Genomic DNA, 22,214 nt, shown 5'->3' with positions numbered 1-22,214 from the left:
CCTAGGGTCACCTTCCTGGTGGATGGACGCTTCATTACCTTACTCTTGGATACTGGTGCCGCTTTTTCGGTCTTGAGGGAGTATTGGGGTCCTACCACACCCTCAAAAACTCCTATTGTTGGGGTAGGAGGTAAACAGATTTTCCCTCAAAACCCCCCCCCCCTTATCATGTTATATGCAGGGATCCCTTTTGTCCTTCACACACTCCTTTCTCGTTATGAGCCATTGCCCCATTCCCCTTCTGGGAAGGGACATACTCTCACTATTGAAAGTCACCATTCACATATCACCCCACACCTCTCCTACCTCTCATTTCCTCATGATGTTCCTAGGGGCAGATACACCTCCTTCACGCACTCTTCCACAGCTATCTAAACCAGTTAACCCCGAGGTTTGGGACACAACTACACCCTCTATGGCTAAATTCAGTCCTATTCATATTGTCTTATGGGACCCTTCAAGATATATTAGTCAACCACAATATCCACTCACAACCACAGCCCTCCTCGGATTAGAACCCATCATCCAGGATTTATTACAAAAGGGGTATCTTAGGCCTACACACTCTCCTTTCAACACCCCCATTCTGGCAGTTAAGAAACCTAACGGGTCCTACAGGCTGGTTCAAGACCTTCGCCTTGTCAACTCCTCTGTGGTCCCCATCCACCCGCTAGTGCCCAACCCTTACACCCTCCTCTCTCAGATCCCTGCCACTACTACCCACTTCTCGGTCCTAGATTTAAAAGATGCATTCTTTTCTATTCCCTCGTCCTCAGAATCTCAGGATATCTTTGCTTTTACGTGGACTGACCCTCACACCCGCCATTCTCGCAGCTTACCTGGACTGTCCTCCCACAGGGATTCAGGGATAGCCCCCATCTCTTTGGCCAAGTTCTTGCCCAGGACCTCACATCCTTTCACCCCACCTCTCCTGACTCTACTCTCCTTCAATATGTCGATGACCTTCTTCTATGTAGTCCCTCTTGGGAACACTCTCAATCCCACACCGCCCAGCTTCTCAATTTCCTAGCAGATAAGGGATATAGGGTGTCTCCCCACAAGGCCCAGGTTTCCCAGTCTTCTGTCACCTATCTTGGTTTTCGTCTTACACCTGGGAAAAAGGAAATAACACTGGATAGGAGGCAACTCCTCTCTAATCTTCCAGTGCCCCATACGAAAGCCGAAATACTATCATTCCTAGGACTAGCACGTTATTTTAGGGCCTGGATCCCAAATTATTCTCTTCTAGCCAAACCCCTGTATGACCTAGCAAAGGGACCCCCTAGTGAATCTCTTGCCTCCTCCCCCAACTACCACTTCCGCAGGCTTCAGCAACTCCTCCTAAAGGCACCCGCCCTTCACCTTCCTGATCTTTCAAGACCATTTCATCTATATGTCCATGAAAAAGGGGGACAAGCACTTGGGGTCTTAGGTCAAAACTATGGGCCTACATTTGCACCTGTGGCATATTTGTCCAAACAACTAGACCCTACCATCTGTGGGTGGGCCCCTTGCTTAAGAGCTCTGGCTGCTGGACAAATTTTACACAAAGAAGCCTCTAAGCTGACTTTTGGGGCCCCTTTAACTATCCACTCCCCACATCACTTGAAGGATCTTTTAGCTTATAAGGGCCTTCAAACCCTTCCTCCATCCAGAGTTCTGTCGCTCCTCACTTCCTTTCTGGAAAACCCTAATATTACTTTCCTCCCCTGCTCTGCACTGAACCCTGCCTCACTGCTCCCAATGACTCCCACGTCTAACACACCAACTCATAATTGTTTGGAAACCTTAGATGATTTCCTCCCCTGTCATTCTTCCATTTCTGAGGGACCACTCACCAAGCCTGACCTTATCTGGTTCACTGATGGCAGTTCCTTTAGGCAGAACGGCACTCATTACTCTGGATACGCTGTAGTTTCAGCCACTGAGATTATAGAGGCCAAAGCTCTGCCTTCAGGAACTACCAACCAGCAGGCTGAACTTATAGCAGCCACTCGTGCCTGCCTTCTAGCACAAGGCAAATCCCTCACCCTTTATACTGACTCAAAATATGTCTTCCATATCTTATTATCTCATGCTGCAATATGGAAGGAGCGAGGCCTACTTACCACCAAAGGTAATGCGATCACTAATTCGGCTCTTATAACCAATCTGATAGAGGCCTCCCACTTACCCACCCAGTTGGGAGTTGTCCATTGTAGGTCCCATCAGAAGGATGGCTCTCTCATCACTGAGGGCAATGCCAAAGCTGACCAGGCGGCACGAATAGCTGCTACCACTTCCAATTATGGCCCCCCTGGGGGACATATAATGGCCACTTTAGACAGCTCATCTGAAGCCCCTACTTCTTCCAGTAAGAACAAGGGTCTTTTCAAGTTCCTTCATACTCTATTCCATTCCAATTCTCAGTCTTTAACCCTCTTTTTACACAGCTTCTTCTCCCTCACCCCCTCTGACAAAGCCATGCTCCAAAATATAGCCTCTAATTGTCAGATCTGTCAACAGACCAACCCTCATACTCCTTTAAGGCCCAAACCTTTCCCTTCCCACCAAGCCCGGGGACACATTCCCGCTGCTGACTGGCAGGTAGACTTCACCAACATGCCCACAGTACGGCGCACTAAATACCTCCTTGTCTTTGTGGACACTTTCTCTGGTTGGGTTGAGGCATTTCCCACTTCCAATAAAAAGGCTTCCACTGTAGCTTCAATCTTACTGACAGACATTATCCCCAGGTTTGGTATGCCCACTTCCTTACAATCTGACAATGGCCCTGAGTTTATTTCTAGGATCACACAAAAGGTCTCTCAAGCCCTCTCCTTCAAGTGGCATTTCCACTGTCCATATCGCCCCCAGGCTTCAGGGAAAGTGGAAAGGGTAAATCGTACTCTAAAGGAAGTCCTTACCAAATTGACAATGGAATTAAACTTAGACTGGGTCAAACTCCTTCCCTTGGCTTTGCTTCGAATCAGAGCTCTCCCTAAGAAACCATCTTTACTGTCTCCCTTTGAGATAATGTATGGAAGACCTCTTATACCCCCTGGGCTGGTCGTTTCACAAGGACCTCTCACCCGAGATTTGTCTTTGCCTCTCTTGTTTCATCTCCGCTCGGAACTCTGGAAATATCAGGACTGGCTTCTTCCGGACCCAGTCTCCTCTCCAAACACTCCTCCCTTAACACCTGGGAGTCTAGTCTATTATAACACCCCAGAGGAGAAAGGGCCTCTTGCCCCAAAATGGGAAGGCCCCTATCCTGTCATTCTCTGTACCCCCACCGCTGCCAAACTCTCCTTACCAGACAACCGTCTCACTCCCTGGATTCACATTTCTAGGTTGAAGCCATATCACCAGGAGGCCCCACCTGCTGACGACAGGACCACCCCAGAGGAACTCCAAGAATCACCTCCTGAACCTCCCCTTTACTCCTGCTCTCCACACCCATCTCACCCCTTTAAGTTGCGGCTCACACGGTGTTCGCCTCAGCCCAATTCCTCTTAAAGAAGGCACAATGAGCTCTCCCAACACCCTAGTCTTCTCTCTCTGCTTGTTTTTTGTGCTCTGCTTATTTTCTGTGCTCTGTCGGGACTGGTCTTTACCCTCCTCTCCTACCATGTATTTATTCACTCTTCGGGAACGATACTCAGAACATGGCATGCAGAAGGTCCGCGCAGTGGATGCAACTACTTGCTTCATCCACAACTGCACCTCTATTTCCCTAAAATTTTCACCTTCAAGGACCTTCGTCCCTGGTAGCTGGAACTGGCCTTTCATTTGCTTCCTTTTTGATCAAACCAAAGACTATTGTCATTGGTGGCCTGAGATATATAATGGGTGCCCCTATTGGTCATGCAGGTTCCATGATGAACGTGGTAGCTATTCTTACCACTCACTTGGTTACCCTGAAGGGTGGACTTCTAGTTACCTAAACTGGCATAAAGGCTCTTCATGCGATAACAATGGATGGTATACTTTAGATATACCTGACCCCAAGGCCAAACGTTGGGACTATGTTGAGTTTGCTGTCTATGCTCGGACAACCTCAGCCAGACCCACAGGGTGGATGACTGTTGGCCGCACCCTGATTACGCCACCTAAAGCAACCATCCAGGTAGTCGAACACATCAAGGAGTCAGAATCAAAACTTCGAGATCTTATCCATAGCCCATCCAAAGAAGATTCAGAGCCTTCAACCCCCTTAGGCCCCCCTCCCACATGGCTCAATTTGCTACACCAAACTCTTCGATTATTAAACTCCACCCCTCTTTCTGTGCCTACTTCTCAGTGCTTTCTCTGTGCTTCACTTACTCGTCCACTTCTAGCAGCAGTCCCATTAGCGGCAGGAAATATTTCAGCAAAAATCTACAATTTCTCTAAGAAAGGACAACCCCTACATGTGACACGTATCCCACTGTGGGAAAGTTATTCCACCAATACTTCATTTCCTTTCATCTGTTTCCACCTGCCAACAATGAATCCTTTACCCATTTGTTCCTTGAGCTATAGCACCCCATTGAGCCCTGCATTTATGCAACCTGGACATTTCCTCTGGTGTAACGGGTCTTTAAGTACCTCAACAATCAATGTCTCTGGCACCTGTTTCTTGGTTACTGTAGTTCCTCAGCTGTCTTTGTATACTCCCACCAAATTCCGGCAGCTGGCCCTACCTTCCTGCACCCGTAGGGCAGTCTTTCTGCAGGTTCTGGTAGGGCTCACTTTAACAACCTCAGTGGCAAGTCTCGGACTCTCTGGTGGAGCTATAGGTCATGCTCTATGGGCATCCAATGACCTGCAACAAAAACTGCAGGAAGCACTCGATACCACTGCTGAGTCTCTGGGCTCCTTGCAGCGGCAGGTTACTTCATTGGCACAAGTGACTTTACAAAACCGAAGGGCGATTGATCTTCTCACTGCAGAAAAAGGGGGTACATGCCTGTTCCTCAGAGAGGAATGTTGCTACTATGTTAATGAGTCTGGGCTAATAGAAAAAAATGTTGTTAAATTGCAGGAATTATCGACCCAACTGCTCAAACCCACCTCCTCTAATCCCATAACGGGGTTCTTCCAATCCTCTCTTGCCACGTACTTACTACCTATCTTGGGGCCCCTTATTGGGATGCTCCTTTTTTGTGCTCTCTTGCCCTGTATAATGAAGTTCCTTCAAACCCAATTGCAAAAAATTTCTAATCAAACTTTCAACCAGCTTTTGCTTAGGCACTACCAGCCTCTGATGACCGATGAACCCCCAACATCTCCAAGAGAACAGTTCACTCAGTGCTGAAGCTCACTACCAGGCACGATGGAATGCAACGGACATCAGACAGCGGGAGACAAGGAGCTCGGAGAACCTCTTAATCTGCCATCCTGGATTCATGAGTCTTTATGTCCTTCTAAGCTTCCTCATGGCCCTTGGCCTCTTCTCTGTCAGTCCCCCAACATGGAACTTCTGCCAAAAATTGACCTTTGCTTTAATTTTTATCTTCATTATGTTTTTATTCGCTCTGATCTTCTTCAGGTGCTGGTGACGCCATGTCCAGGCAACGCTTCCAGTATTTCCTAGAGTCTCTGTTACAGAACCAGTGGCTGATACCAACAATCTCCTCCATCCAGGACTGGTTCGATGCCATCGACAACTTGTGGCTTCAGGGAACTTTCACAGACTTCACCCCTACGGAAGTAGCTGTCTATAGCCACTGGGTTTTATTTCTGGCTGCCATGATATCCCCAAACCTGCCCCCCGAGCATTCCTCCACTTCCCTTTCTAGGCCCCACAGCGCCCCCACACAGCAGGAAGCAGCCGGATCTGACCAACGACGTCCCACTTCCTAAGAAAACAAAAAGGGAGGAATGTTGGAAAAAGTATAAATGGCAGCCATACCCCAGAGAAAAAACCCCAACATGGCGCCTAAGCACCTCTTCTTCCTACCTTCTTCTTTTCTGCAGTGGCGCAAAAAGTTCCTGCCCGTGTGAACTCTCCCGCCGGCGCCAATTTCAAATCTCGCTGGCGGGGAACCTTAGCCCCAATGAGAACTAATTCCTGGGCTCCAGAGCTGATATCTGAAAGAACTTGCCAATAAACGGGTTGCCTGCCATTTATCTAAACCCTACCATCTCCCCCTTAGTTCTATATAAGCACACTGCTTTTTGCAATAAAATTGGAATTCTCCCGGCGAAGTGTCTTTGGGTGGGGAATTCTTTCAAGAAGCACAAGAAGTGAATAACTACTGCAAAATAAAAGTTAACCTGAAGAGAAATCTATAGTAATAATCTAAACTAATCTATAGAAATAACCTCAGCTCACGAGACTGGATGAACCAAAACACAGCATAAAAAACATGCAGTAAAAACATATAACATACCTGTAGTTGGAGATGAAGAAAGTTAGGTAAGAGAGAATGGGGAAATAAGCAATATTTGAAGACCAATTGGTCAAGCACTTTGTAAAACTGATAAAAAGATATAAATGCACTTTCAAGAAACTTAACAAAACCTAAGCAGCATAATACAAAGAAAACCATCACAAATCCATTGGTGAACCAAAACTAAATGAAAGTAGAGCAAGCATAAGAGAAAAAAAAATATTTAACAGAGACTGTAGAAACAAAAGAAAATTAAATGGCATTTGAACATGCTGAAGAAAAAATTATACCAATATAAAAATCTTTAGTCAGTGAAAATATACACAAAATTGAGGTATAGTAAAATATTTTAGATAAATAGTTCTTTAGCAAATGTTTGACAAGAAGATTGGGACTATAAAAACACTAGTGAAAGTATTACTACTAAGGAGAAATAATCCTAGATAGAAGCATGAAATTGCAGGAAGAAATGAATTTCACTGGGAAAACAGCCTTTAAATATTGCAGTAGCTTTCACAATCTGAGTGAGCTGCGTCTATTATAGAATCTATGTATATATTTAGCACATTTCTGACGCACCAAACAATTCCAAGCACAGGTGGATTATTTGGTGACTTCTTTAAAAAATTTAAGAAATAATACAACTACTCTTACACAGCATTTTTTGGAAATAGATACACCAAAAGCCATTTTCAAGATTCTCACAGCAAGATTATTTTTGTATCCAAATCCTCAAAACAGTACAAATGTCCACGAACAGGAGAACATAAAATAATCTGTTTCAGTAGAACAGTGGAATAAAATGTAACAATTAAGAAGAAAGACCTACTGTGTTTAAGTCCACATTTTTAGAAGGAAACTAGTCATGCTGGATTAGATCCTACTCTGAAGACCTTGTCTTTACTGTAAAAGACCCTATTTCCAGATAAAGTCACATTCTGAAGTATCCAAGGTTAGTATTTCAATATATGTTTTGGGGAAAATACAATTAAACCTGAAAAAGGCATATTATTTCAATTTAAAGAATCTCAAATATTACATCTAGCAGAAAAACAAATAGAATTAAAATGAATGTCAGAGAGGCTTGCAGTAAGGCTTGAAGATATAATACCTGTTTCGAAACCAAATGTTAGAATGCCATTTAAAATATAAGAATTGAAAATTTTAGAGCTATGATACGTATTTGGGAAATTTCGGTGTCCTCAATTTCTTTTTTTTTTTTTAATGAAACATTTAGTTGAAGAAAGATTAAGTGATTTGTTTAAGGTCACACATTTAAGTAGTGGGAAAATCTGACCTAAAATCCTAGTCAAATACCCACCCACCAGCTCCCCAAGCAGCTAAAGTTTCAAATATTGCACATTTTCCTCAAATAAGTTCTAGAATATTTCTAGCAAAATATTCCCTTCATTTGGCATATCTTTGTCCACAATTTTGTGGTTTAGGTAAAGAAAGGTAGGAGAATTTAATTGTAAAGGTGAAAATTGGAATGACATTTGTGAAGCTGTAATGCTTGTTACCATCTGGCATACACAGGGGTGTCATACTAAATGGGATCAGAATGAGCTCCTTTTGGAAATAAACCTTTAATAGACTGGGAAACTTTAAGGGAATCTTTCTTTTTTAATAGAGCATTTGAGAATGATCTCTGCACAGCTGGCCAATGAAGGGAATCTAGATTGGTTGCCAAAGTCAGATTTTAAATTAATTTCTATCGCTCAGAGTTCTTTTAGAAAGGCAATGGAAATTTTGGTGAATTCAATGAAAATCTTTACTAAGCAAGGAACCCTACATGATAATGTAACATGATTAAAGCCCACCTTCCTCCCTCTTTTTTTTTCTTTTTTTCCTTATGTCCTCTTTCTTCTTCCTTTTAAAAATTTTTTCTTTATCTTTCAATGATGTCAGTCTCATGGAGACTAGAAGGACAATGGTTAAAGCACATCCATCTGAAGAACATAAATCTTGTAATCCTGTTAGAAATGTATTCTTGATACATAAAAATAACAAAAAAAGTCACAAGGTAACAACTCTAATTATGAAAAATGCTGATTTCCATATTCTATGTAGAAAGTACATGCATGATCTCTTTGTCCCTGGCAATAAGTGAAAAGCTAGTGTTGCCCATTCTTTTCCTAATGATTGGGCCAGCTGAAGCAAATTTGAGCAAATGAATTGAGGGGGAAAAAAATTACTTAGCTAAGCATAGTGTTGAACACCTGTAATTCCAACAGCTCAGCAGGCTGAGGCAGGAGGATGGCAAGTTCAAAACCAGCCTCAGTAACTTAGCAAGGCCCTAAACAACTTAGTGAGACCCTGTCTCAAAGTAAAATATAAAACTGGCTGGGGATGTGGCTTAGTGGTTAAGTACTAAGGTTCAATTCCCAATACAAAAAAAAAAAAAAAAAAAGGAAGAAACCCGTTTCCTTGGTACTGTATATAAAGATCAACACTATCTACTTTATTGACTAGGAAAATAAAACATTCTTGGTACTATAAGTCCTGCTTTAACTTCTGTTAAGCATGGCTAGTAGACACCCAATTTCCCCAGATGATGCTGAGTTGTCTAAAAGTCACCTTCAGTCAATCCATCCATGTTTTGGAATATATTTATTTGCTATTCTCACACTCAGTAGATATTCAGTATGTTCCTCGATTTTGAAAATTAGGTTACTGAGTACTATAATTTTAGAAAGATGATATGGGACGTGTAGGCAAACGGTTAGGCATTTTCTCAGCAATAAATTTCTATACCCTTGCTTACCATGGTACCCATAATGAGGAGAGAACATTAACTGAGACAATCCAGGCCACAAGTAACTGTAAATTTGTGAAAAATATGTTAAAATATATATGTTAAAAATGAACCAATAATCTGTATTATTAACTGGTTTGATAGTTAAACATTTCCTGTGCATATGAAGATCAGCTTAAAAAGATGCAGGCTTTAGACGTGTTGAATAAAAATGACTCCTTGATAATAAAGCACTCTGTGAATAATATAAACTTATTCTATACCTAACCAATAAAAAAGAGTGAAATTGTTTAATATCTCATTCTTGTTTAAACTGCTCTTTATTTGACCATAGACCAGCCTGGATCAGCTATTAGTTATTTGTAATGGCCCTGTCCAGGTATATTTGTGTGGTTATATATGTATGTGATTTGTGTTAATTCTGTGGATGTAGGTGAATATGCAATAAGGATTTATAGAATTAACATATTAAATTATAAGTAAAAGAGTGGCTTGAAGAACCTAATCTCACTTTTCTTTTAATTTTGGGAACTATAATTATAATATATCATGTCCTACAGAATATAATATTTGACCTAAGAAACTAGATTTATACATCTACTTATTTCATTAAATGTGTTGCAGTTATTTAATTTACTTCTAACCTTCATTTTTCTTCTCCCCTACTTCTCCCATTCTTCTGATGCAGACATCTTGCTTATTCACAAGATGTCTTTGTTTCCCCCGGCACCACTGTCATTCATCCTCTGTACCTTTCTGGCCAGCTTAACATGGGTATTGTGACAGAAGGCTCCAGAATTAACTCTAGAGTTGTCTTATGAGAAAGGTTGTTTGTTTTTCTACCAATTCACTTCAGATCTTTAGAGTGATTTCATGGGGTTGTTGCACAAGAACGTTGGAGAATTGATAAAGTTGGCATGCACTCTCCTCCTTTGGCCCTACGCTTTTTTCTGAGTTCTATCTGAGGTTGTTTTCTATTTCCACTTTTATTCCTGCATTAACTCAGCTTTTATTTTCACCCTCCTGAGAAGTCTTGAATTTGGAGTAGGACACAAACTCATAATAAACTTGAACAGTTCATTTTGGAGTGATGGCTCAGAAGATGGGCTGGTTTTGTTTTGAGTTGGAGATAGGGATCAGACATAGGGGTAAGGAGACAAACAGAATTTTCTTATGGGAACAAGATTCAATAACTTTGCAGTAGTACCACATAGAGAATGAATTCAGTAAGCCTTTTCTAACTTCAGTGTTCTATTTACAAAATCACAAGACTTTTATAAATTGCCAGACTGCATTGCATAAGCCAAATGCCAGCAGAGCAGTGACCTTTCAAATTACTGGTACAACAGAAGCCAAGATCAGAAAGCTCCAACTTAAAGCAAACACTGAAAAGAAATCCTACAGAAATGACTTCTGTGTCCGGTCAACTTAACATAACATGACATATTGTAAAACATGTTTGGCTTTTTTGGTAGAATAGTCTATAAGGATTTAACTGTTTTTGAAAATATAAATCTAGAGATCTGTGGTATTTGAGTTTATGGATAAAATATTTTTAAAAAAATTTTTAAAGAGCAATAGTGGGGAAGTTTGCTAAAAGAGTTGTATAAAAGATGATTTTAAGAAGTTAATGAAGGAGGTGAAAATGGAGTGGAGTTGGATGGGTTTGGTTGGATGCACATCTGGAGGATTGGGGAAAGTGAAGTTATATTGCAGACAAAATAACAAGAGCATGCCATATAAAAACATGTTAGGTCTCATCTGAAATATCCTATAGAGATAAAATTAAAAGTAGCTCATGAGGAATTTTGAATCAGTTTTTCAATTGAAAATTTTATGAGCTTCCATAGTTTTCCTGTTTCATATACATTTCTTTATGGGTTTTACTTAAAATATATGAAAATGCAAATACCAATCCATTTATGACAAAATTAGATTCATATATATGTACATATTTGAATGTGTATATATGTAGAAAATTTTTCAGTCTATATTTAAAATGTTCTTTGAAGATGTTTTATCAATGATAAAGTGAACAGTACTATTGTTTTTAGATCTTCAGTTTTCTGGTTTGCAATTTTCCCATCATTTTAATTTTTGCCTACATAGTCTCATCATTAGAATAAAATAGTAAAATTTCAGATCTTGACATATTTACATTTGAGTAGATGACTAGGATGACCTATAGGATGCCTAATGCTTTCTAGACACATATTTACTTCTCATGTATCTGTGGAAATGACTATGAGAAGGGGGAAGGGGGAAATTTTTAGAGATTATCATTATGTTTGGTGTTTTAAAGCATATTCATCTACTCTGGTGTCTGGTGATTATTTTAACGTGATGAGTGTTTCTCTTTCACAGCAAACGTGTGTATGAGCTATCTATAGCCAGATTTTATCACAAGTGTTTGAAAGGCTTTTGCAGCTACAGGGTATTGCCAGACAGTTAGTATAAAGCAAATTGAGTCTATTGAGAAATTAATTCAACAGCTGAAAGTACATTTGCCTTAGAGTCATCAGATATTCTGCCCACCAAACTCATCCTCCAAGATAGCATCCCTAATGAGCTTCCTAAACCAATTAAACATAAGCAGGAAGCATCAGTCATCAAAACTGACTATTTTCAGCTAATCAGCTGCCTGCACAAACTGCATGGCATTGAGGAACAGAAGAGCCCTCTGAAGGGTGGTCATTTTATTGTTGTTGTTGTTTTTCACTCTGTCCTCACTTTGTTGGTTTCTCAATTTTATGGATGCGTGGCTATGCACAGAACCCTGTCAAGGAGCTTTATAGTGTATAAAGTGCTTTTCCATGCATTATCATTCAGTAGAATAAAATGAGTTTTAATAGGCTTAAGTGATTTGCCTAAGGCACATAATTAATGTGTGGCGGCGACTCAATCATGCCCTTTCCTCTGTTGTAATTGTTCTATAAATATGTATGTATTGATTGACTTTCTATGACAGGCCATAGGCTGAGATTGTAAAATGCCATCATTTTATGTTTTGTTGAGGCAGATTCAAATGACAGAGCCAAGGCAGAGTGGGATTGTAGATAGGGATTTTTATTCCCACATGGGTTTCCTCCTTTCACAGTATCAGTTTCTACTGGTAATAATGGTAACAATGATCAAGTTAAATAACTATCACTGATCACATACAATGTGCCAACACTTTACATAATATAACCCAAATAATACTCATAAAGCTTTCCAAAGAGACATTCTTATCACATTTTACAGATACAGACTCTATAGGCCCAGAGACATAATGTCAAATTTATTGGGGATTTTAAGTTTTAAAAATTCTCATATTATATGACTGTATGGAACATCTATCTACTCATATATGTGGTTAAAATTAGGAGATTTGTTATAGTATATTGCACGAATGTGTGGTCATAAATTGAGATATTTTCATGTGTTGCTCATAGATTTTGGTTTCATTACCATTCTGAACTCATTTTATTTCTTTATGTTCCTTTAAATGTGTACACAGGGAAATCCTTTTGTTTTACTAAATTATCATTTGGGGAGTCTCCTCCTTGATAGAAATATGCTTACTTCTCAAGATTAGTTGAGAGTAGGATATCAAATTGTACTTGTGTCTGGGGGTGGAACCAAGGGAGCAGAGGGTAGCTATGTGTCTGGAGTGGGAGGGGAATGAAGATAACAGATCCCTTCTGTAGGAATAAGGCAGGAGTTCATTACCAGGTGATCCAAATCGTAAAGCTAAACTTTCCTCCCTACTCTAGAAGACAGACCTTTTGCATTAATCAACCTTTAACAATATGTCCATATTTATTATGAAACAATTATATATGTTTATTTTGAAAGATCCCTTTCCTTTTTAGTTTATAGCAATTAGATGCAAACACAAATATATCTAATATATCTTGGCATGATTCATGATTCTTCAATGACAATTTTTTTGTTGTTGTTTAAACAATTTCTTAGAAGTCTCCAGGTTCTCAGAAATAAGATTGTTTTAAATTATTCTTATTAAGATTATAAAGAAACATAATTAGTAATAACACAAAAGTAAGCCTTCAAGCTATTTCTTCTTTTTTTCCTGCTTTTCAGATTATATAATTCATTTTAATTTTATCTTGTTGCATATTCATGAATATCATCTTTGAAATAAAGTATACATTGAGCATTTTTTTAAAAACAAAAAACACTGTATTTTCTTTTGATATAGATGTTTAGCTTCCAAAATACCTGTTACACAGTACATGCTCAAAAAAAAGTTAATGAATTAATATGTGAATCAATCAATCTGGCAGTCAAAAAGTACCAATTCAAAGTTATTCCAGAATATCATAGCCTTGAATGTCTTCAGTAAAAGTGAAAGCTCTTTAATAAATTGGATATAGAGATATTAAAGACAGGGTTAGCTTAATTATTTTTAAACTTTAAATCAATCAATATATACACATTTAACATTTATCTTGTAATAAGCACTCTCTTCATAATGGGGACTGGTATAGAGAAATCTAAATTCTGGTCTGCTAAGAGCCACAGCCAAGTAATATGATGCATGGCATTTTTGGTTGAAAGGTGATGCCAGCAAGCCATTGAGATGATATGATTATGTTAAGATTTGCATTCATATGGATATTGGACTCCTGCTGTTCACCTTGGCCTGCTACAGGACTCCTGGAGAGTTCCCATTGGTTGGGGAAGTGCGGTAGGAGGGAATTCCGGAGGAGGGAGTTCCTGTTGGGACCTGGGAGAAGCTGCGTGGGTTGGTAGGCAATCGGGTCGGTCGGCAATCTTCCCGGGAGCGTACAGGGCATTGGCTGCAGTTTCAAAAATAAAGTTTGTTCCTGCTTGAGTGGCTCGTGATTTTGTGCCCAGCCAGACTGCGGCACTGGTCTAATCTCTGAGAAACTTACCATTAATCAAGAAGGTGATATATGTTCAAGAAAACGGATTAAGTGCCAGCAAATGGCATAGAGTTTAAAAGATCACAGATATACAAATGGAATAGAAAAAGATATATTTGAGTTTGAACTTGAATGTTAGATATAATATAATGAGTTGAAAGGAAAGTGTGTATTCTTTGTGTGGCAAAACAGGAGTTGAAAGTGAGGGTACAATAAAACAAGCATGAACAAAATTATAAAGTCACATGATTTCTGTGAGAATGATTGACTGCTCTGTAACAAAATTTGGGTGCTGAGGAGCTGTGTTTAAATACAATTTTTAAAAAAGAGAAGCAATGTATCAATGGCACCTTGACTGCCAAGTCACCTTTGGACATGTTTTCTTGGACTCATTTCTAAAGTATATCAGCATGTGCTAAGTGAGGGGAGATGGGAAATTTGCTTATGTAAATTTGGAAAATGTGAGGTAAATCCTAATTAGACAAGTTTGCTTCCTGTGATATTTCTCATGAGCTTTCAGAACCAAAAAGGGGAAATCATGTGCATTTCCCAAAAATTTTACCACTGTTTTCTTTACCCATTTATTCCCTCTTCTAGGTACATGTTATAAGTGCTTTTTGACAGTAGAGTGTCTCAAAGAGCATTAAGAATCAGAAATGATATGGTAAAAGTATTGATTTGGGGATAATAAAAATATATGGTGGTGTTGGGTAAGAGAGACTAATGACCCCAGCAGTATGGGATAATCAGAAGATGTTTGAAATGCCAAGTGAATGGTGGAGATTAATAATGTTGCTGGAAGATAGAAAGTAGGTGAGTTCATCTTTACTTCTAATTACAGCTTAGAGGTGAAGTAAGCAGTACATGGAATGTGAGTTAAAACCAGAGTGTAATGTATATACAGGTGGAGGCACAATCTGTTAATCTGTTAGGATGAGCTCCCTGAAAGAGACTAAGATTAGATGATTTATAGTCTTCACTGAAACACATTTATTAAAAACTCTTATTTATTTATTTACTTATTTATTTATTTTGAAGTAATGGGGGAGAAAGGTGAACAAAAGAAGAAATTTGGATAGTATACTCCGAGAGAGAGAGAGAGAGAGAGAGAGAGAGAGAGAGAGAGAGAAAGAGAGAGAGAGAGAAAGAATATGAATATGAGCAAAGTTCTTATTGTTAAAAGCCCCTTGGTTTTTTTGACTGGAAATTCACTAATATTTTTGTAAAGTTTAAAAATTTTGAGAATGAAGATGAACATTTGCAGTCAGGTAGTAACTGAGAAGTGAGAAAATGAATGAGAAGGGGTAAATGTTGACCCTATCAGAGGGAGAGGGTCTTATTGGAGACCTAGAGTCATGGATCAAATGGGAACCTGGATATATTTGGATCAGTTGATTACAGGAAACAGCAATTATATCCCTTACTCAGAGACACGAAAATCAGTGAGAAGGATTATGAAAAGGCAGAGAAAATGAAAACTGATGCAAAGGTGAAACCTGATAGCATGATTCCAAGGGTACATCTTCTTGATAAGGTGGTGTCTTATGAAAATTTTCACCTCTTGTTCTGAAGAATGTGGTAAAGAATCAGAAGATATCAGACAAAATTTCCAAGAAGTAAGTGTGTCCCAATCAGGGATTGGAGAGTACATTATTTTATTCTTGCTACATAGCAAATGACCACATATTTAGAAGCTCAAGACAACTTCCATTTTTTAGTGCATAGCTTTATTGATCAGAAGTCTGAGTTGGCTCATTGCTCAGAACTTGACAAGGCGAAACTCAAGTTTTCAGCCACAATTTGGAGGTTCTGAAAGGACATCCACTTCTAGGATTAAGTAGGCAGTAGAGAGAACACAGTTATAGGGCTGAGGGCCTCATTTCCTTGCTGTTGGCATGGCAGATCACTCCACTTTCAGCTGCTAAAGGACACTAGAAGTCCAATTCCTTGCCACAGGAACCTTAATAGGCTCCCACAGCATCCTAACATATACCAACAAATAGTTTCCTTGCATTCAATGTCCCTGACCTTCCATACTTCAAATGTTTTTTGACTCTGGTGATAGCCAGAGAAATCTTCACCTTTTAAAGAACTCATGTGATTATATGAATCCATCCCTGAGAAATCTTGTTTATGGTACAAGACCAACTGATTACTGACATTAATAACATTTGAAACATTTCTTTGGATATGTAAGGTAGTAGGCATGAAAGTGACATCATATGTTCAGTCCCAAGGATTAGAGTAGGAAGTCTTGGGGTCAGTTTTACAATTGTGCTCAGCACAGATAGTTTGAGTTGAAATATAGTTTTATACAGTCCTAAATCTTAAAAGTTTGAGGTCCTTAAGTATTTCCTACAATTTCACTCTAGAGAAATATAGATAACATAATAAATGCTTTTTTAAAAAGTCCCTATTATTTTGTATCAGTCACTACAAATAAGTGAATAATTCTCTGACAATGAATATATTCAAACATTTTCAAATGAATCTTATTTCCTAATATAGTAACTTTTGTTTTATATGGACAATTTTTCAGTTTGAATTTTTTAGTTTAAATTCGTTGGGTTGTGGCCTTGTGATTTATACATTGTTTATATTGTTAAGGAGATTTCACCAGGATTCTGGTAAAGATCCCAGTAAAAATACTAGCAGAAATCTTAGGGAAATATGGTTGATATGGAAAATGTTAGAAAAAGATGTCAGGGTCAGAAAGGGAGCAGGACCCTACCAGAGAAGTTGGCTTTTGTTATACTTGTCAGATAATACTTTAAAAAATATAATGTGAGTTGTGTAATTGGATTCTTTATCAAATAATTCTTTCAAGTAATGTGTTCTGGGTGTTCAAATAATATTGTAATAGACTATATGATAAAGTAGATAATAATAACCAACATGAATTATTTTTAATGTGCTGACACACTAAGTATTTGCAAAGTGCTTTACATAAGTTTTTCTCACACTATGAATGTGGCATACATAAATTCATGTCCTTACTTTAGATATAAGTAAATTGAATTTTTAATTAAGTTATCCCAATCCAATGTGTCTTGGTTAGCGTATGTCAGAATCAGGATTCATATGTAAGTAGGTTGGACCTCAGAGTCCAATCCCTTTGTGAATATACTAAATGCATGATGAATGGCATGATAAATGGTGTAAAATAAAACCATTTGTACTTACACTTCTTTTTCAGATTTTAATTTTTATATGGTTTGTTGCATATTTATGTTTCCCCATTGCCATGGACCTGCCCTTCTTTTCTAGGAAATAGAATACATATACATCAGCACATTAAACATAGTAAAGAAGGTTTCTTAGATGTAATTTACTAAATTCATTTGATGTTGAAAGAAATCTTCTTTTAAATTTAACACATCTTACATAATTTTTTAAAAGTTTTGAAAAAAGTAAGAATTTAAACCAGTTGTTTTACATACCTTTAGAAAAACAAAATCTTAAAAAATGTAATAATTTAGAATTCATGACTTTTTTAATTTTGAAGTTTATGATTGTCAAAGTCCAGTTGATAAATATAAGTATTCTTTAAATGTTAAACATACTCATTTTAGATATGCTGAAGCTATTTCACTATTCTTCAACATGAAATATTTAATGTGGGTTGTGTAATTAGTATTTGCAAATTGATACTGTTTTTTTGGAAAATCACAGAAGTCACATCCTAAATCTTTCATGAAGTATCGTGAGAATCTAAATGTCCATTAAGTGGGCAGCAGAGGTATATATCATTCATAATATAGCACGTCCCTCTTGGACATATACTGGTTTATGTGTTCCCCAAAACTACCTTAGAGTAGAAAATGTCACATATTGGATTATTTTACTCAGTTTTAGCTTTAAGTGAAATATTCTATTATTTATAACATCACCTTTGTGAAAAGGAGTTCAGACACTTCCAATATTATTTAAAAATATTACCAGCACTCCTATGCTGCAGAGGAGAATGGCTATTCTATCTATTTTACTTATAAAGGTAAATGAAATCCTTAAGAACTGAGAAGTTAACTAAAATTCTTAAATACCTTGTAGAAATTGAAAACACTACCTGAATCGTTTGACCCAAATTCATTTCTGGGCCATAGACATTGGGCCTTATTTTTTATGTGAGAAAGTTTAAATAGAGATATTAATGCTTGTGTTCAAAATTTCGAATTCTTTAGATGAAATTATTTTCTAGAAAGATAATATTCTAACATTTGAGAAATTTTGGATAGTACAAAACTGTACACTATTACCAGCAATCACACTACAAGGGTGGTTGTGTCGTTTTGCAGTTTGCTTTACCATGCTTAAGCATTATTTTTCCAACAGCAAAAGATCCTCTGGCCAAACTACCCATAAGCAAAAAAAAAAAAAAAAAAAAAAACTAGTTTTATTTGTTTCCTAAAGCATTATCCAAAGACTTATCACAAAGTTATAGGCAGAGTATAGCTCTTTATGAATGTAAGTTTTTGCCCATTATTATGAATTCAGTTGTTTTAATATTTTGAAGATTTGACTTAGTAAGGTATCTATACCAAAATGGTGGATCCCTATAAGAATGGTTGTTATTTCTACCTAAGTTTAAGAATTGTGTTCTTAGAAGATGTGAATTTGCTAATAATAAATATTTTTGGTGTCTGCATTTAGTTGTTACAGGGTAGGTCACCCAAACCCAACAAGTGGGAGCTTATTCAGCTGGGCAGTGGTGGTGGCATGGTGGAGCAAGTCAGTGGAGACTGTGATGATGAGGATGGTTGCGGAGGATCGGGGAGTGGAGAAGTGAAGAGAACACTGAAAATCACCAACTGTAAGTGGATGATTACAGTACTGATTTTAAAGAATTGGTTCTGAAATATAATTAAGAACATTCATTATGATGATCATAAAAAATATATATAATATGTATATATATATAATATATACATAATAATAATAATAATGGCAAGTAATTCAGAAGCAGACAACAATAATTATAAATGAAAATGAGCTTTATTTGTAGTTATTTAGGACATGTATTCTTGGGGATTTTGTGTGTTTTTAACTAATGGCTTCAAATGGAAATTATATTTATCCATAAAAAACAATGAGTGATTATTAGTTCTGAGAATTAAAAATTTTAAAGTGGAATAGTTCTTAGACCATAATGGATATTAAATGCATATTGATAAGTAATGTGAAACCAGCATTGGTAAGTGCTGTACAATAATCAAATTGTGCATTTTTAAAGTGTTATTATGCTCATATGTACAGGTTTTTTTCTCTATTAGGTTTTCATTATAAACAAAATACAAATAAATTGGTAAACATATGGTTAGTTCTATTTAAAAACAACTTGGATTTAACTCTTTTGCACTTTTCCAAAAATCTCACCAAGTGAGATCACTTTGTTTAATTGCATGAATTTAAAGCCATTTCTGGTATCGCTAGACAGGTTACTACCACAGAAAAATATAACTCTCGAGTAACAAAAAGGAAAATAAGAAAGGAAAAGAAAAACAACCAAATGGATTTCTCTTTCTGATCTTCACATAAAAGAAGAAGAATATAGGCTCTATGCCTTCCATTGTTATGTGCCTACAAAAGCTCTTATGAACAAGACAACCAGAGTGACCACCTGAGAAATAAATGTCAAGGTACCCAGAGCAGCTGGCTTTCAACCATTCATTTAACTCTGATTCTACCAAATATGAAGGTAAAGCCATCTGATGGCACATACTGCCCCACTTGGAGGTTGGCAAGGAACCCTCCAAATCACACAGAGGTGCTTTGCACCTGTTTAGACATGTTCTATGGTGAAAGAAGACTTGGTTCACTTTTCAGTTCTGTTGTAGGGAATTAAGAACACTACAAATGCTTCATGCATCCATTCTTCATTCTTCTACAATGTAGTTTTATAAGCCAAATATATTGGTTAAAGAAATGGAAACCAAATAGAGATGTAAAATTAAAATACAATTAATGTAAAGGTATTTTATTTGACATAATAGTTTTATTTACCATACAAGGTAAATAAATAGGAGTTAGTGTACTTGAGCAAGATTTGAACAAAAGACCATGAAGTGCTTACTGCAAATCAAGTATCTATATTTATATGTAGAGATAAGGATATGTCTTCTTGTAATTGGTGTTAACACAATTAGTCACAGTCCTTTTATATTTTTTAAGAAAAAAACAAGGAAAATAAAAGGTTTGCTCTAGGAAAAAATCATTTTTGCTTAAAGTTAATATGTTCTCCACTGTATTTAGGAATTTTGACACTTATCTATTAGGGTTATATTTAATTCAATAATATTTTATTCTCATCTTTCTACAATATTTACATACATTATAATCTTATTGTTATTTAAATGCTGCAGGACTTTATGACATCAAAATTATTACAAGAAAAAGAGTACAGGTTAAAATTTCATCTATAATGTGTGTGTGTGTGTGTGTGTGTGTATGCACGCTTCTGTGGAGTTTGTATCTGTATGGGGTTTTTCACTTCCTGAAGTTACTTATAAGCTCAAGGACTTGTTATAAATAACTTTTTTTGGTTTGTTTCATAAGAGAAAAAGAGTGAAGGATATTCAGCTAACGTTTTCTCAGGAAACTATACTTGTCAAGATGGCAAGAATTTTTTTTTAACTTCCAAAATCCTAGTTTCAATTACTGTTGAAATAGACAGGTATGATAAAGCAACTACCCATCAGAATTGGGGAGATTAAGATACAGATGATTTTCAGCAACTCCAGGCAAACATCCTTTCAAAATCCACATCTGCTTGCTCTAAGTGGGTTACCCATTATGTTTCTAAGAGCTTATAACTGTTGCTTTTCAATTTTTAATAAGTGGCTAGGAAACCACTGTAGATAGAATGCTGAAATAAAGAAGGATAAGAAAGCTACCAAAATGTAGGTCCCATTTCTATTTTTATAAAAGACTGTAATATTTTTCCTGTTTGGGCTGGTAGGATACATTGGTAAAGCAAGTAAAGATGTCATTTCAGATGTTCTTAATATCTTACAGACATTGTACTCCATAAAGTTTACCAAGTGTTATATGGTTTAAGAAGTTAGAATGTGCCATTATTTCTTCCTTATACTTATGTTTATTTTTTATAAAATGTAATATAAATATAAGTTCATTTTTTACCTCAAAAAGTCTTATTAGGAATAACATCTGATTAGGAATTAAAAGAAACAAAAGTCTGATATGAAATTATGACTTACCTATCAGGGTTATATTCAATTCCATGATCTTTTATTTTCATCATATCTAGAATATTTACATGCACTATAATTTCATTGTCAGACTTTATATATCTGATTAGGAATTAAGTCTGATTTTATATAAATATATATATATATTTACACATATATATACACACAAATAGATATGCATGTACATATATATATATATATATATATATATATATTTTAATATATTTATTTTTTTAGTTATAGGTGGACACAATATCTTTATTTTATTTTATGTGGTGCTAAGGATTGAACCCAGTGACTCATGCAGGCTAGGTGAACACCGTAACTCTGAGCCACAGCCCAAGCCCAGTTTTTAAAGGAATAATACTACTATTGTGTCCTATAAATTCAATGACTCTGCTCCATTTATGCTAATATACAAGTTGATAAATATTTTCCTAATTACTCTTGAACTGATTTTTTTTATGTTTCTGTTCATGTTTTTTTTTTCATGCAACACAGGGGTCTATAAACTCAGTGTAGTATTTATTTTGGCAAAGTTTTACCACTAAAATATTTATGCAACTTTTAGTTGTCATTTTATTTTCGTTAATTATTTAACATTTTTTTGAAAATATAAAAACTATCTGCACTTGTAATCCTACCTGTAGCCTATTATAAAGTATGAATTAATATGTTTCTTACAGAAATAAGCCACCTATACTATGTAGTTTTCATTGTTAGGAAATGTAAAAATATTTTCCTATTTCAGTAAAGTGGCTTAAAATCTCAGTATTTAGGAAATGTTTTCTATGTTTTATAATATTTAATTTGCTCTTTACATAGATATGGATCTTTAATTAATACCCTGAAATTTCAGGATTGGCATGACTCTGAACCTTCACTTTGCTCCCTGGCCAACATACCTGATATCTGCCACTGTAGCTACTTCATGTAGGTTGTAAACACCAATGGAAAAAATAAGTTCTCTTCTTTTAGGAATGCAGAACAAACCAAATATCATTAAAAT

General features: G+C 36.9%; 1 protein-coding gene across 2 annotated transcripts in view; it reads left to right on the top strand.

Moving 5' to 3' along the window:
• The window catches only part of Gpc5 (glypican 5), a 624,390-nt gene extending 603,094 nt beyond the window's left edge, over positions 1-21,296 (top strand). Inside the window, exon 7 of one of the 2 annotated variants that reach the window (XM_046454999.2) lies at positions 18,651-21,296. In XM_046454999.2, coding sequence (XP_046310955.2) covers positions 18,651-18,854 — 204 coding nt within the window. In that variant the 3' untranslated portion in view covers positions 18,855-21,296. Of the gene's footprint in view, positions 1-5,512; positions 6,860-18,650 lie in introns of those variants that run through there. The other variant, XM_058582790.1, reaches the window with a different exon arrangement.
• The last annotated feature ends 918 nt before the right edge of the window (positions 21,297-22,214 follow it).

This window comes from Marmota monax, unplaced genomic scaffold (genome assembly GCF_021218885.2).
Source record: "Marmota monax isolate L192 unplaced genomic scaffold, Marmota_monax_Labrador192_F-V1.1 WCK01_AAM20220418_F8-fsc00026, whole genome shotgun sequence".
Taxonomy (NCBI): Eukaryota; Metazoa; Chordata; class Mammalia; order Rodentia; family Sciuridae; genus Marmota; species Marmota monax.
This window is presented reverse-complemented; position numbering and strand designations above follow the sequence as displayed.